Source organism: Theropithecus gelada, chromosome 2 (genome assembly GCF_003255815.1).
Source record: "Theropithecus gelada isolate Dixy chromosome 2, Tgel_1.0, whole genome shotgun sequence".
In the NCBI taxonomy this organism is placed as follows: Eukaryota; Metazoa; Chordata; class Mammalia; order Primates; family Cercopithecidae; genus Theropithecus; species Theropithecus gelada.
The window spans coordinates 17,073,563-17,087,040 of record NC_037669.1 but is presented as its reverse complement, the minus strand read 5'-3'; the positions used below and the strand labels follow the sequence as shown (position 1 = coordinate 17,087,040).

The 13,478-nt window shown below is 33.9% G+C and overlaps 1 protein-coding gene across 2 annotated transcripts in view; it reads right to left on the bottom strand.

The window, feature by feature from the left end:
* EPHA6 (EPH receptor A6) overlaps nt 1–13,039 on the bottom strand; it is a 930,608-nt gene extending 917,569 nt beyond the window's left edge. For both annotated transcript variants that reach the window (XM_025376846.1, XM_025376847.1), the window contains exon 1: nt 12,618–13,039. In XM_025376846.1, the coding sequence (XP_025232631.1) occupies nt 12,618–13,002 (385 nt within the window). In that variant the 5' untranslated portion in view covers nt 13,003–13,039. The remainder of the gene's footprint in view (nt 1–12,617) is intronic.
* Nucleotides 13,040–13,478: the final 439 nt, after the last annotated feature.

The window sequence follows — 13,478 nt, the reverse complement described above, 5'->3', positions numbered from 1 at the left end:
ATTCATAAAAGTGGAATTAATTGATCCAAGTATATGAACAGTTTTCACTATTCTGTATAATTGCTTTCCGGCACACTTTATATCTTCAAAAGAAATACTTGCCATCATAACATCCTCTGAGGCATGATATATTAACCTGAAGCCATAACATATCTAGAAAATGAAGTCAAATAGGATAGGCAAGTGTTCTCTACACATCTTTTAACTCAAAAAATTAACAAAAAAGACTAATACATATTGTTCCATAAAAATCATAAACTCCAAAAATATTCAATGTTAAGGAATGAGGACTGGAAAAGAAAACTTCTTTGCTTTCACATGAAGAGTCATCCTAGTTCTTACTCAAATTCTCAACTTTCTTTCAACTGCTTTCCAGCTTTTCCCACTCAAGAAAAACTTTCTCAGAGCTTGACAAATGAGAAGACTACATATGTGTGTGAGGCTTTAAGATCAGTGCACACATGCAGTAAAGCCAGATGCCCATGCTTTTGTGTCAGCTTACATCCATGTAAATGCCCCTCCTAAGCCTGAGTTTACCTTCCCCACCCTCTGGCATCCACCTACACCCAGGCAGGTGTCAAACACTCTTCTTCCTATGTATATTAGGTGACTGGATTCAGGCTGATTTAAATTGGAAGATAAGGAACCCCATTTAGGAATAAGTTACATTAGTTGTAATTGTACAACTAACCTCTTGTCAGGGAGCTTATCACTAGCATATGAAGTACTTATTCAGTGATTGGTAAATGGATATTTTATTTCACAATCGCCTACTGACCAATGTGTACATGAGTTTTCAGAAGCAAATCTCAGAAGGAAAAGTGAAAAAACTTGAGGGCTGAAGCCCATTTTGTTTTTGAAACTGTAATAAACATAATTAAAAGACAGCTTGGGAAAAATATTTGGAAATAACATGAGATATATAAGGACTATATAAAGAACTTAAGACATAAAAGTATAAACTATAATCATTCCAATTTAAGAACAGCTAATAGAAAGACACGGAAAATAGCCAATGCACATAAAATATTCGCTATCTTTGCATTGGAATAGAGCAAGTTCATATTTTAAACCAGAAGTTGAAAGCAACTGCACTGAACAGGATAATCTTGGACTTGGAGAGTAAATGGATCATTTACTAAAATACTAAAAATGAAACTGGTGGGTTTTTTTTAACAGGTAGCATTTAAGTCTCTTATATTCCAGTGCCACATCTAGAGTGGAATTTCCAACCAAACTAGAGAGGCATTTGAAAAAATGGGATCTATATCACAAGTGTCTTATGTGTGTATTACAGTCTATCTTAAATATTTTAGAATTAAGGTATGAAGACTTTGGAAATACGTCCAATTCAGTAAAGTCTGGTTATAAGTCGGATTCTGACAGCCTAAGTAAATAATCTACTATCAGAGAAAACACATCAAAGACTTATGATATATAATCTGGCACAGAATTAAAATAACTTTTATGACAGCAATAAATAACCACATGCTAGATATTGTATACAGATTATAGGAGAAATATGTTACTCTAACCTTATAAAAATACTTACTTTCATAATTTAAAAATGATGCCTGCACTAGAGTGCTGTAATTATAACCAAAAAACCTAGATGTATTCAAAATGAGGAATAATCTACTAGCGTTATCAGTAGACCTCTAATTTTTTAAATAATTATTAAAGGTTATCATTTTTATCAACATATCTTTAATTATTATAATTAATTATTTCCAAAAGGCTATATCACATATATGGGAAGAAGGGTCATAAAATGTTTAATTTAAAAATAGGAGTATAATTATAATACAGAAACTAGATTGATAGTTTTCACTGCTTTTTGACATTCTAAAAGTACAAATCTAAATGTCAACAGCTAATCATGGGTAATCTGCTATTGATTTTTCTCTGTTTAGAAACACCAAGTTCTGGCAGCAATTTCTAATTCTATGTGCTTCTCAAATATAAAAATACAGGCTCTACCAAACAGCAATTTACCTAATTTCTAAAGATAAATATTAAAGAATACAAGCAATTCCAAAGTTCTGCAATACTGCTAAAAACAAATATTTAATACAGTTAGGAAAGAGAGAATTACAATAAAAACATTTAACATGATAGGGGATGACAAGTAACTACAGGTATTTGAAGAAATATTCTAAATTGGATATATCATAACCATACATGTATTGTCAATTTTATGTTCATCTAAAGGTAAAATAATCAATAAACAAAGGCATACAGAATCTAGTAAAATTTAGATTTTGTATTGTTATATTTTAAAGAAAGCTCTCATCACTAAATAAAACATTTTTAAAGAGTAAGATAAAGCTTTTATTAAAAAAAAGCCAAGTCACATCACTTACTTAAAAGTTCTATGCTCAATCTAAAACATTCACTTGGATATTAATATTTTATCCTTAAATGCAGAAGTTTTAATCTTTAAACGCATAAAAACTAATTCAGTTACTTAAAAATGGAGGTCTCTGGAGGAGTCATTCATCTTAATTCTCTAATTATTTTCATATATTCATGATGATAAATCCTGATAAATGTGAGATTCATTTTCATTTCCCATGTGTAACTCTAGCTTCTCAAGTTCTCAAGCTTATTTGTATGTAAAGTTTATATCATTTCTCTTCATTTTATCCATCTTATATTGTATTTTAATTTCAGCTATACCTCTTCAATTTTATCACACTGTCCTCTGTGGGAGGGCAGGGGCGAGGGAGCTTGCAGATCTTATTTCATTTTAAGGAGTCACACAAATCATGGCTAACATATGGTCATGACCAATATACTGAATGAATATTTACTCTCAACGTCTCTGTATATTAGTTCCTAGATCCTTGAGAACAGTACTTTTCATTTCTCTAAACAATAGTTTGTAGATGGTAATTCACCAACTGTACAGCTGAATACATGTTAACTTTGATATTTAAAAATTGTTTAAATATTTACTGACCTCATTAGCTAAACTGTAAGCTCTCACAAGTTGGGGCAGTGGTCCGCCTTTGTGTCTCCTGTTTCTCAACACATCAAACATAACAGGTGTCAAAATATTTCATTTAAAAATTGAATGAATATTTGCTTATTGTCGAACTAGTTTGAGAATTCTAAGAAAAGTATATTATATATAAAACCTATGAGATTAAGAACCTAAATATTTATATAAAAGGAAAAAAAACTAAAATAAATAAATTTTAAAAACCCAAAGATAACTACTGATATATTGCAATGAAGAAGTATTTGAGAAATTTAAAACAGAAATATGTTTAAAATTTTATCTGATTTTAAGCCTTGGTAGCATTTAAAATATATATATACCATTTAGCTTTAATAAACCTATTAAAACTTTAGATTACTAACATTAAAATAAATTACTACATTTAATTCCACATTTCTGGTTAATAGGGTTCTTGAAAAATCTAAGAAAATAAACAAAATAAATAGATTGCTGGTCGTAAAGTAGTGAATATTATAAAGGTTCTTACATGTGTAATTTTTATTAAACAAACTAGCAAGCTGTTATTTTAATAACCTAGGTGAACTACATTTTTTTCTAACCTATAAAATGAAGTTATTATACCATAGCACAATAAGACAATAAGTTATCATACTATAAGTACCTTTTTGCTCTACTATGGCATCGTAAAAATAACAATAAAATTGGAGCATGCTAATTTCTACTTCTTTTCTAACCATGTAAAGAAATGTGCTACACCAACAGTATATACTTCCAAAGTTGTTCTGTTTCTTTTTCAGATAAAAATGAAGATGTCTCATTGTTCCATCATTAAATTTAACATATAAAATAGCCTAGGTGACAATGAACTTCTCTCATTAAATGTTCTAGTATTCTACAATTTTTGAAGATATTTCAGACTTTATTTTTTGATGAGGTATTATGCTGATTGCTAACAAGTGGACCAATACATAGATTTCATTTTATTTTAAAAGTTGATAAAATTCTTTTACGACTTTGTACAATGGAATCTGATGCTTGACTATTTCTTATCACACTTCATGGCAACTACTAATTATTTTCACTTGCCTTCACGAGATAAATATTATTTAAGTACATTTTAACTCAAGAGAAAGAAGAGATTTTTAATATTAAAAAAAAGTTTTGGCTAAAATTGTTTGTCATCAATGAATTGATATTAGAATAATATCAAGGGACCTAAGCCAGAGTATGGTTCAATATATACAGCCAGAGAGAATCCTTAATGAATAGTATCATTTAAACAACAGAGCCACAAATCAGCTTTTCTCCTCACTCTCTTTTTCTTTAATCGTTGGTATGTTTATAGCTACTTACCTTATGCATTGTATTTAAAAATCAATTTTAGTTGTGTGAGATATCAGTTCTCAGAATAACTGATTTATTGGCCTCTACATACTTAAATTCTCTATTTACTCATTTAATTTCAATTATGTTTTGCAATATTAGTGTCATTTTATAGAAACATATGGAACAATATATCTCTCTTTAACAATAAAAATTAGGGTGCTACCAAGACTAATTCCACTCAAATTCGGGGTCAATCACATCAATTATTCTTAGATAATTTTTACTTAGAATATATATTAATGCAATTTTTTTATTTCCTAGTACACAACATTTATCTTTATTAACTTGCTTTAATGTATCTAAATATAATTACCACAAGTAGGCAAGTTTCTATACTTCTAAAAAGTTATGGATCTTTGTAAATATTAAAAGTAAGTGCTTTTACTATTTCTAGATGTTATACTCTACGTACGAAGAATGTGCTTCTCTTTGCAACACTCGTGTAGCTCAAAATACAAGTATCATATTATAGTACAGTCACCTGAGAGAACATATAATTTACTGTGATTAGTGAATTAACATAATAAATTACATAAAAATTATTTAAAATCTACTTTTAAATTATATATAAAAGTATCTTACTTTTTATCCAGATATCTAAAAGATACCTAACATTACAAGAGTAAAATAATAGACTAAATATTTCTATCTCCTTAACATCCATTTTCTAAGGCAATGTTGTTTCATATTTCCTCTGATCAAAAAGTATGCCTTTTACACTTGAAGTTACAAAGTGAAATAGTAGGAAGCACAATGAGTTGTCCATTACACCTATCAAGCACAGGTCACCAAATAGGCCAAAAGCTGGAGGACTCAGAATCCTGGGAAACTAGCTCAATATATTTTTCAGGACCTGGAGTGAAAATACACACTTTCATCCCAATTCTCACAAAGCTCAGTTAAAACATACAATTGCTACTATTTGAAATGGGAAACTTAGCATCTTCAACATGAATTACACTTTTTAGTAACTAACTCACGAAAAACAAGCACACCAAAATATATAAAAAATGCCAGTCTAACATATTTTGAACAAAAGCTCAACTCACACATCAGTCCACGGTAAGTCATTAAATGTGTGAAATATTTGTCTTTTGTACATATGAACATGTTTGTAAAAATGCATATTTATACATTTTTATGTAATTAAGTGGAATATCTGTCAAATCATACAACTAACATCAGAAGAGTCTTGTGAAGCAATTTACAAATAAAACACAAACGGTACACAGTAATTCTTTACTCTCTTCCCTTTCTCCCATGCAACATCATTTACTACAAAATTCTTCATCTTATAGAAACCATCAAGTAATTGAAAAATAAATATCGATCACTCAAAATATAAAATGCCAGTATGCAAACTGAGATTCAAGACCACAGAATGTGAGGATAATCTTTGTGTAACCTCAATACTTAGCATAACGCCTGGTATTAAATCCGTGGTTGCTGAGTGACTTATTATCTTAACTTTAAAAAAAAAGTAATAAAATAATAGATATTTTTAAATAAACGGTACATAAATCTTTATTATTTGGGCTAATTGGTAAACACTGTCATATAACAAATATGTTTTTAAAGCTTTTATACTTCATTGAATTTGATTTTGAGGAAACAGAAATTCTTCCTATCAGATCTGGAAACAGACTGTAAACTCTTTACTGGATCATATATTCTGCGAAAAAAAGTTCTCTTTGAACCTTTATGTATGGCAAATACACTGCCTAGCCATATAGCAGGCAATAAATATCTGCTTAAATAATTAATCATTTTGTTTTAGAGAATTTATAATTGAAAACTGAAACTGTATAGCCTATAAGAAGTTATACAGTTTATTTAAAGGAAATAACTATATGAATAGTATTTTCTAGAACATTTTAAAGCACTAAAGTAAAATGTAAGATTTATTGCATTTGGATATATATTTAAATACATTTAGAAACATTTAAATGAAGTATCTCCAGAATATGAATTTTCTAAAAAATAGTGTATAACAGTGTTAAGAATTTTTATGTTCTCTATATTTAATAATTATTTTCATGTAGTAGTATTAACAGGTAACTCAAAATAATAATTAATTGCTCAGATAAAATTTTTAATTGCATAAAATTTACTATTGTTTACTTAAAAGTATAACAGTTTCTTCCCTCACTCCATCCCCAAAAATATCACATACCCTGAAATCTCATTTCCTAGGTCTTGCTGAACACTCCTTCATTTAAACAAAATAGAGAGATAAGTATAATTGAAAGGATCTGAAAACACATCATTCTATATCCAGGATCACTTAGAATTTGTGTTTTCAATAACAGTAATTTGATCATAACAGAGATGAATAAAACTGGTACATGTGTCAAATCCTCAAATATTGCTCTTTATTAGCCAAAACCTAGACTCTGTTGGCTTACTATATTGCCTAATGAAGATGTCCCTACATACTTATGCAGTCATCCACTGACAAAAAATAACTACATATAAAAAGTTACCATGTCAGAAATGAATCAAATTGCATTTGTTGATCCAAATGAGTTTACCTTATGTACAATGGTTTGAAATAACAAAACTGCCCTATTAAAATTATGTTTTAAATTATTGTTTGAACTGAATAAAGTGGAAAATACACATCTTAGCCTTGCTACATAGTTTTGTTCTATTCCATCCTCCCTATCCCTTGACAATTATCAATATTTAGTAAGGTAATTTTAATGGGGAATAATGAAAAATTTATCTGGGCTTCTTGCATGTATTTCTCTATGAAGACAAGATGTTCCCATGAATTCTATTTACAAAACATATTTCAAACCCATCTTCTTCTCTCCGTCTCCACTGCCACCACTCTAGGCCAGGCCACCATACACCTTGTTCGGAAAACTGCAACTGACTCCCAATTCTACTCATCATCTCCCAATTAAGCTTTCGTTCACTAGTCATGGTGCTATTAAAAGGTAAATTGGCTCATTTTACTCAGTTGGTCAAAACCTCCCTATAGATTCATGTTTTACCCGGGATAATATAAAAACTCAGCTTCTTAACATGGATCTTATTCTACTCTGAGGACTCTGGTTCCTGACTATCTTTCAGACCTCACTTTCTGCAACTCGCTTCCTTGAAAAGTAAGTTTCAGTCACCCTGGACTCAGTTTTTCAAGTGTGTCAAGCTCATTTCTCTTCAAGACCCTTGCTCAGGCAGTTTCCACTACGTGTTATGCACTTCTTCCCACTCTGCAGAATGACCTCTTTCTCTTTCCTGAGAATGAGGTTTCAATGTCACCTTCAAAGTCTTTCCAACTGTCCCATTTCAAATAGCACATCTCCCTTGTTATTTCTTAATGCCTTTGTTGCTTCAGCCATACATAATTCTTACAACCTTTACTGTTTTATTTATTTACCCAAATTCCATGAGAGCACGTGCCTTATTTATCTTTTCTTTTAAATCCATAATCTAAATTTTAGATTACAGAAAACAATACTCAATAAAATAATGCAAGAACAGAATATATCTTCAGTTTGTTTAAATGTCAGTCTGATTAAATTACAAGTTGAATAGAACTCTGTAGAGGTATGCAATTTGATCCTGTATTAATTTAGTTTGGTTACATGATTGACAATGTATGTTAGACAAAGTCAACCTATTTTGATCACTTAACTATATATATTGATTTCCAGCATGTTTGTAATCCCAAGATGGTGAGTCAAGGGTACAATGAAAAAATTTCTATTCCTGTTGGGCCCTGGTTGATGAACAGCATGAAGTGGGATCTATTCTTTCACCATTTAGAACAAATGAAGCATGTAGTCAGAAGCAGTTGTGTGTGAGAGGTAGGAGAGGAAAAGAGAAAGAGAGAGTTACTGAAATGGTGATAGGGAAAGAGGGTTGGTAGAGGGAAATTTGTATCTTTTGTACTTAAGTCACTTATACTAGTCGTTTATAGTAGCAATGATTAGTGAAGAAACAAACATAAGGCTTTCTACTCTAATATTTGTTAACACTTATTTTGTGATGTAAAAGTAACAAAGAAGTAAAAGGATGTAATTTAATCATTAATTTACCCTGTACCAAAAGATATATACATTTCCCTGAGGAAATTCATATAGAAGTGCTATACTCAAGAATATTATATTAACTTTAACTATATTCATCTATGTCATTTTTTCTTTGAAGAAGAGTTCCTTAAGGATTATGTATAATTTCTGTGCAAGAAAATTTTTTCTAGATATAGTATTATCCCAGGACCAGAACAAACAACACTTAGATGATCACTGCTGGAGCTGCATGAAAACATTTTATCTCTGTACTGTGGATGCTAATCAATAATGATTAAGTATACAATTACTTATTTTATATTGTAAGTGTATAGTAAAATTATATTCTAAGTTGTATTTATACTTATGACTAACAAGAAGTGATCTGATAAAAATTTCTGGAACCCCTACATCTATACATAGTTTATCCTCAAAAACTAATTTCTTCTCAATGGTCTTTCAGAAACATTCTTTCTAAGTAATCCAGTGTTCCTAATTTAACAAAATTTTTAATATTTTCAGTATTTTAATGTTCACTTTTGAACATTCTTTAAAAACTTCCTCAATGTCTCCATTTCTATAAGAACAATATTCAGAGTTTGTGAATAAAACTTATGGATAAAACTAATTTTAGGCCATGAATTTTGTTAAACAGATGTTTTTCTGCTTATATTTACTTGTATTTACATACAACTCAGTGGATTATGCAGTTGATTCACTCAAATTAATAAATTTAACGAAATCAACCACACTATTGTTTTGCTTGTTTATTTTGTTTGTCATTGAATTGCCTGGGGGGGAAATCAACTCACAAAGTATTGGTAATAAAATAAGTTCACTAGACTCATTTACCCATACCATATTTTGACTTAATTGAATTATTTGAGTATGCAATTGATTATTTTTAAAAGCATGGGCCACACCCTTAGATATGCATCAACTCATTTAGGCTATAAAGTTGTATTTGCTGCAGAATAATCTTTGAAGAAATGGATCCCTGGTGTCTACTGGCCACTGTGATATACGATAAATGGTGAGCTTATACATGAAGCAAGACTGTGTTTTATATTCATGTAAGTGTCTAGTACAGAAATGAGAGGCTATATTCCTTGAAAAGATAAAATCTTTTTAAAATAAAAATTACCAACACTTAATTAATACTGTGGTTTTAAATACAGGGAAAATTAATGGACTATGAGAGAGATTTAAACACAATTTATGTTTCCACTTACTCAATCAGATGAAGTGATCTAGGAAGCACCTGGACTTTCTGATCGATTCAAGGAGGTTTGGTTAATAGGAAGAGAGAGTCAAATTGATTTATTTCATCTTTACAGTCAGCTTCACACAGTTAAAAGACAAGAGAAGAGATCCTTTCTACAGTCAAGTTACTGTCAGCACCATGTTAAAAGAATGAGATAGTTTACTTTTTTTGTCATTATCATCATCATTTTACCTTGCTTATAACGGAAAAATGGGGATTGGGGTGGGGGTTGTACGAAAGGTGAATCCATTCTTTTCAGCCATGAAAGATGTCATATAATTTGGTAAAACAGATATATAACATTAAAATTTTACTTTGTGAATATCTTTAATCAGGAAGAAGTTACACATAAATGTAACTTTATCCTCTATAAAATAACAAATTTCAAAATTAAAACATTCCATTAGCCTTTAAAGTGAAAATTATTGGACAATTAAAACTATCTTCTCAAAACTAAATATGAATTATATTACTGTTTATTTTTATGTGTATAATAAATCAAATTTATATTTAACATTAATCTTTCCAAGTTGAGTACATATAATTCTATAATGTCTCATGTTTTCCAGGTTTAAAAACATGCTTTGATTTATTGTACCTATTATGAAACTATAAATAAGGAAAATATCCCTAAAACGCTTTTAAGAATAACATTTAGAAACATAGCATTTTATTAACCATTAGTGTGATGATTTCAATATTTGAAAGTTATCTCATCAGGAAAAATTTCTATTCATTATGACTTTAGACTGTAAAAGCATCAGTTTATAAATAATCATTTTTGTCTGATAAAAATTCTGACTATACTTTATAATGTTCTTTTGAAGAAGTCACCTAAATTTTATCCAATTTAACCTTCAGGTACTATTTTGCCCACTGTACTCTTATGCACAACCTGTGCTATCAGTGTATCAACACAAATTCAAATTAAGAGTTTAAGTAGACAATCTTTAATGCTCCTATTTAACTGATGGGAAAATTGGATAATACTCATTCACTAAGTTTAGCTAATTAATAAAAATAAATAAATTACATATGTTTGGCATATATTCTAGGTCAAACTTCTGTAAATACTATGAGAAAGTCATTAAAATGGATATGCAAATACAAATTACTAGAAGAGGTTAATAAATAACACCTCAATGCTTTTAAATTTACTATGAATGTCTGAAAGGTCATGCTTTAACAGGACACATTTTAGTAGAATGGCACTTTAGGGTCATTTGTAGATGCAGATACCTGTTTTATTTATGTTAGTATCCCCGGGGCCTATGGTAGTTACTGATGTATCATAGGTATTTAAATAAATAAACGTTGTTTGGGGAAATTATTGCATGCGAACAACTGTTATAAACTTCTAGTACACTCGACTCTCAAAGTATTCATCTCTAGTATCCCTATTTACTATTATAAAGTACAATATCAATGTCTGACTTTCCAATTATTAAAAATTGTTTTCTCTCCTTATAACAAAAAAAGGGTAATCGTCACACTTTTTTTTTTTTAACAATCTTCTATCTTCACAGAAATGAAGTAACTATCTATTCAATATTTTATACCAATAGTCTTTGAAAACAAATGAGGATGTAGTGTGATGGTATATACCACCACAGCAAAACACGACACTGTAACTGGTATCTATTATGTGATCTATCTTCAAAGTCATGAGGGTTATGTATGGTTTCCAAATTCACTTACACATTTGTGATTGCATTCTGTCAGTTTAAAATAACTGTAATAATTAGGAAAATATGCCAAAGTATCACTGTATAAATGAGAACTTAATAATTATATTTTATTCTGATTCTGAATAATATTTCTAAGTAAAATGGCCATATATGTTGATGACAAAAAAAGAATGCTGTTTGTTTTCTCCCTTAACCTTTTCCGTGTCACACAAAAAGTGAACACTTTCAAGCCATCTGACCTCCATTTTCATACCTGCAAATTACTTTGAGACTCTGAAACATATGCCTTATACGTTAAATGATAACTGTAACTGACCACCACACACAATACTTGAAGGGACACATCGGTTGGTCATTAGAGCACGAATGAGAGAATATCTAGCCAGGTACACGCTGGAAAACTTTTATGGTTGTTTCATGCTTAGTCTGAAAGGACTTAGAATATGCAGGTGGTAATTCTTATAGATCTTTATTCACAGCAAAAATACAATGAGATATATTTCATGAAGGCTGTATGAATAGAAAAACGGAAAATGCTCAAATATTCTAAGGGTTTTCCATCACTTTTTACACATTGTTCACCTCCACTTTACCACTTTACCCACCGAAACAAAGTCCTCCAAGAAATCTGTCAGTGACTTGACTTCATGAATAGGATATTCACAACTTGGAAATTCACCCTAAACGCTTTTCTACTCCCCGCCCGCAAGAATATGAAACCCCAACACAGATCTGGGGCATCTGGTCTAGGAAGAATTTCGAATAAGTCTACTTCGGTGGCCCGGATGGTAGATGAAGCCTGGGGACTGAGGCTGGGCGAGGGCGGCAGACTCACCGGAGGGGAGGGGAAGGGCTGATAACTGGTCACGGGGCACAGCGGGAGCACCCTGCCTTTCAAGGAGGCATGTGGGAGAACCACACGTTCCCCTGAGATGAGCGACCACCAAGAGCCAGAAGTCTCTATTAAGTGTGTGCCACAGAGCCTGACCTCCGGTGGAGACAGAGCAGCGGGGAGCGGCCCCACGGGCGACAGCTGTGGGACGCAAATGCAGCTGATATGCTCACGCTACCATTTAAAGACATTTAGAAGCACAAGGTATCCCGGCCCGTGGGGTCACCGTCCCGGGCGGTGTAGACAGGGCGCTATGGTAAGGGGACACCCTCAGCCCCCTCGTGTGGCGAGCCAGGAGACGCTGACCCCTGGACAAAGTTACCTGCCGGAGGCAACCAGTGCCCTGGTTCTTCAAACACCCTCCTCCTCCCACCCACTCCCGCTCCTCCGCCCCGTCCCTTACCTTGGTTGTTGGAGACGTGACTGCAGTCGCCTGGCCATGCTGCCAGCAGAGGCAAGAAGAAACCAAATTGCAAAAGAAATTCCCGGACTTCGCAGCCCCCCATGGTTCTCCTCGGCTCTCTTCTCCTCTCCCTTAAAGAGAAGTGGCGGCAGCGCAGGCAGGTGTTCTGGGTAGGATGGGGGTCCTTGTCCACGTCTTCTTCCTCCTCCTCCTCTTCCTCCTCCACCCGGCCCGCAGGGGGTGTCCCGGGGCGCCCCCCGCGCGAGGTTCCGGGGACAAGGCACGAGGGTCCAGGCTGCCCAGGTGCAGGTGCAGCTGCTTCGGAGGAAGACGCTGCCTGAGGCGCCGGGGAGCTCCTCGCGGCTGGAGGCGAGGGGAATTGCATCCACCACAGTGTCCCGCTCGCGCGAGGACTATTCACTTGGGCCCGAGAGAGCGCGCGCGCAGGAGCGAGCTCGGGCTGTGGTTTGGGGGAGGGGAGTGAGGGGGCGGGGAGCGCCTCACCGCGAGGACGGGGGCGGGGAGGGACTGCCAGGTGGGGCGGGCAGTTGGGGCGGCCCGAGGACCTCTCCCGACTCCAGTGAGCACTTGCGGAGCCAAAAGCACGGGAGGCGCAGCAGCTGTGAAGAGGTGTGGGGGTCGCGGGAACTTTCCTCTGGCCAGTGCGAGGAGAGCCAGGCGGACGAGGCGGCTCAACGGAGCTGCGAGTGGTTGGAGCAAGGTGCGGACTGAGCCCTCAGCCCCTGGCCTGAGCGGCGTGGGCAGCGGCTCGTGCCGCGCACACCTCCGACTCGGTCGCGTCTGCGCCGCGCTCTGGCCGTGGCAGCCGCTTGCCGGGCATCTCCGAGGCCGCCCTTAGTC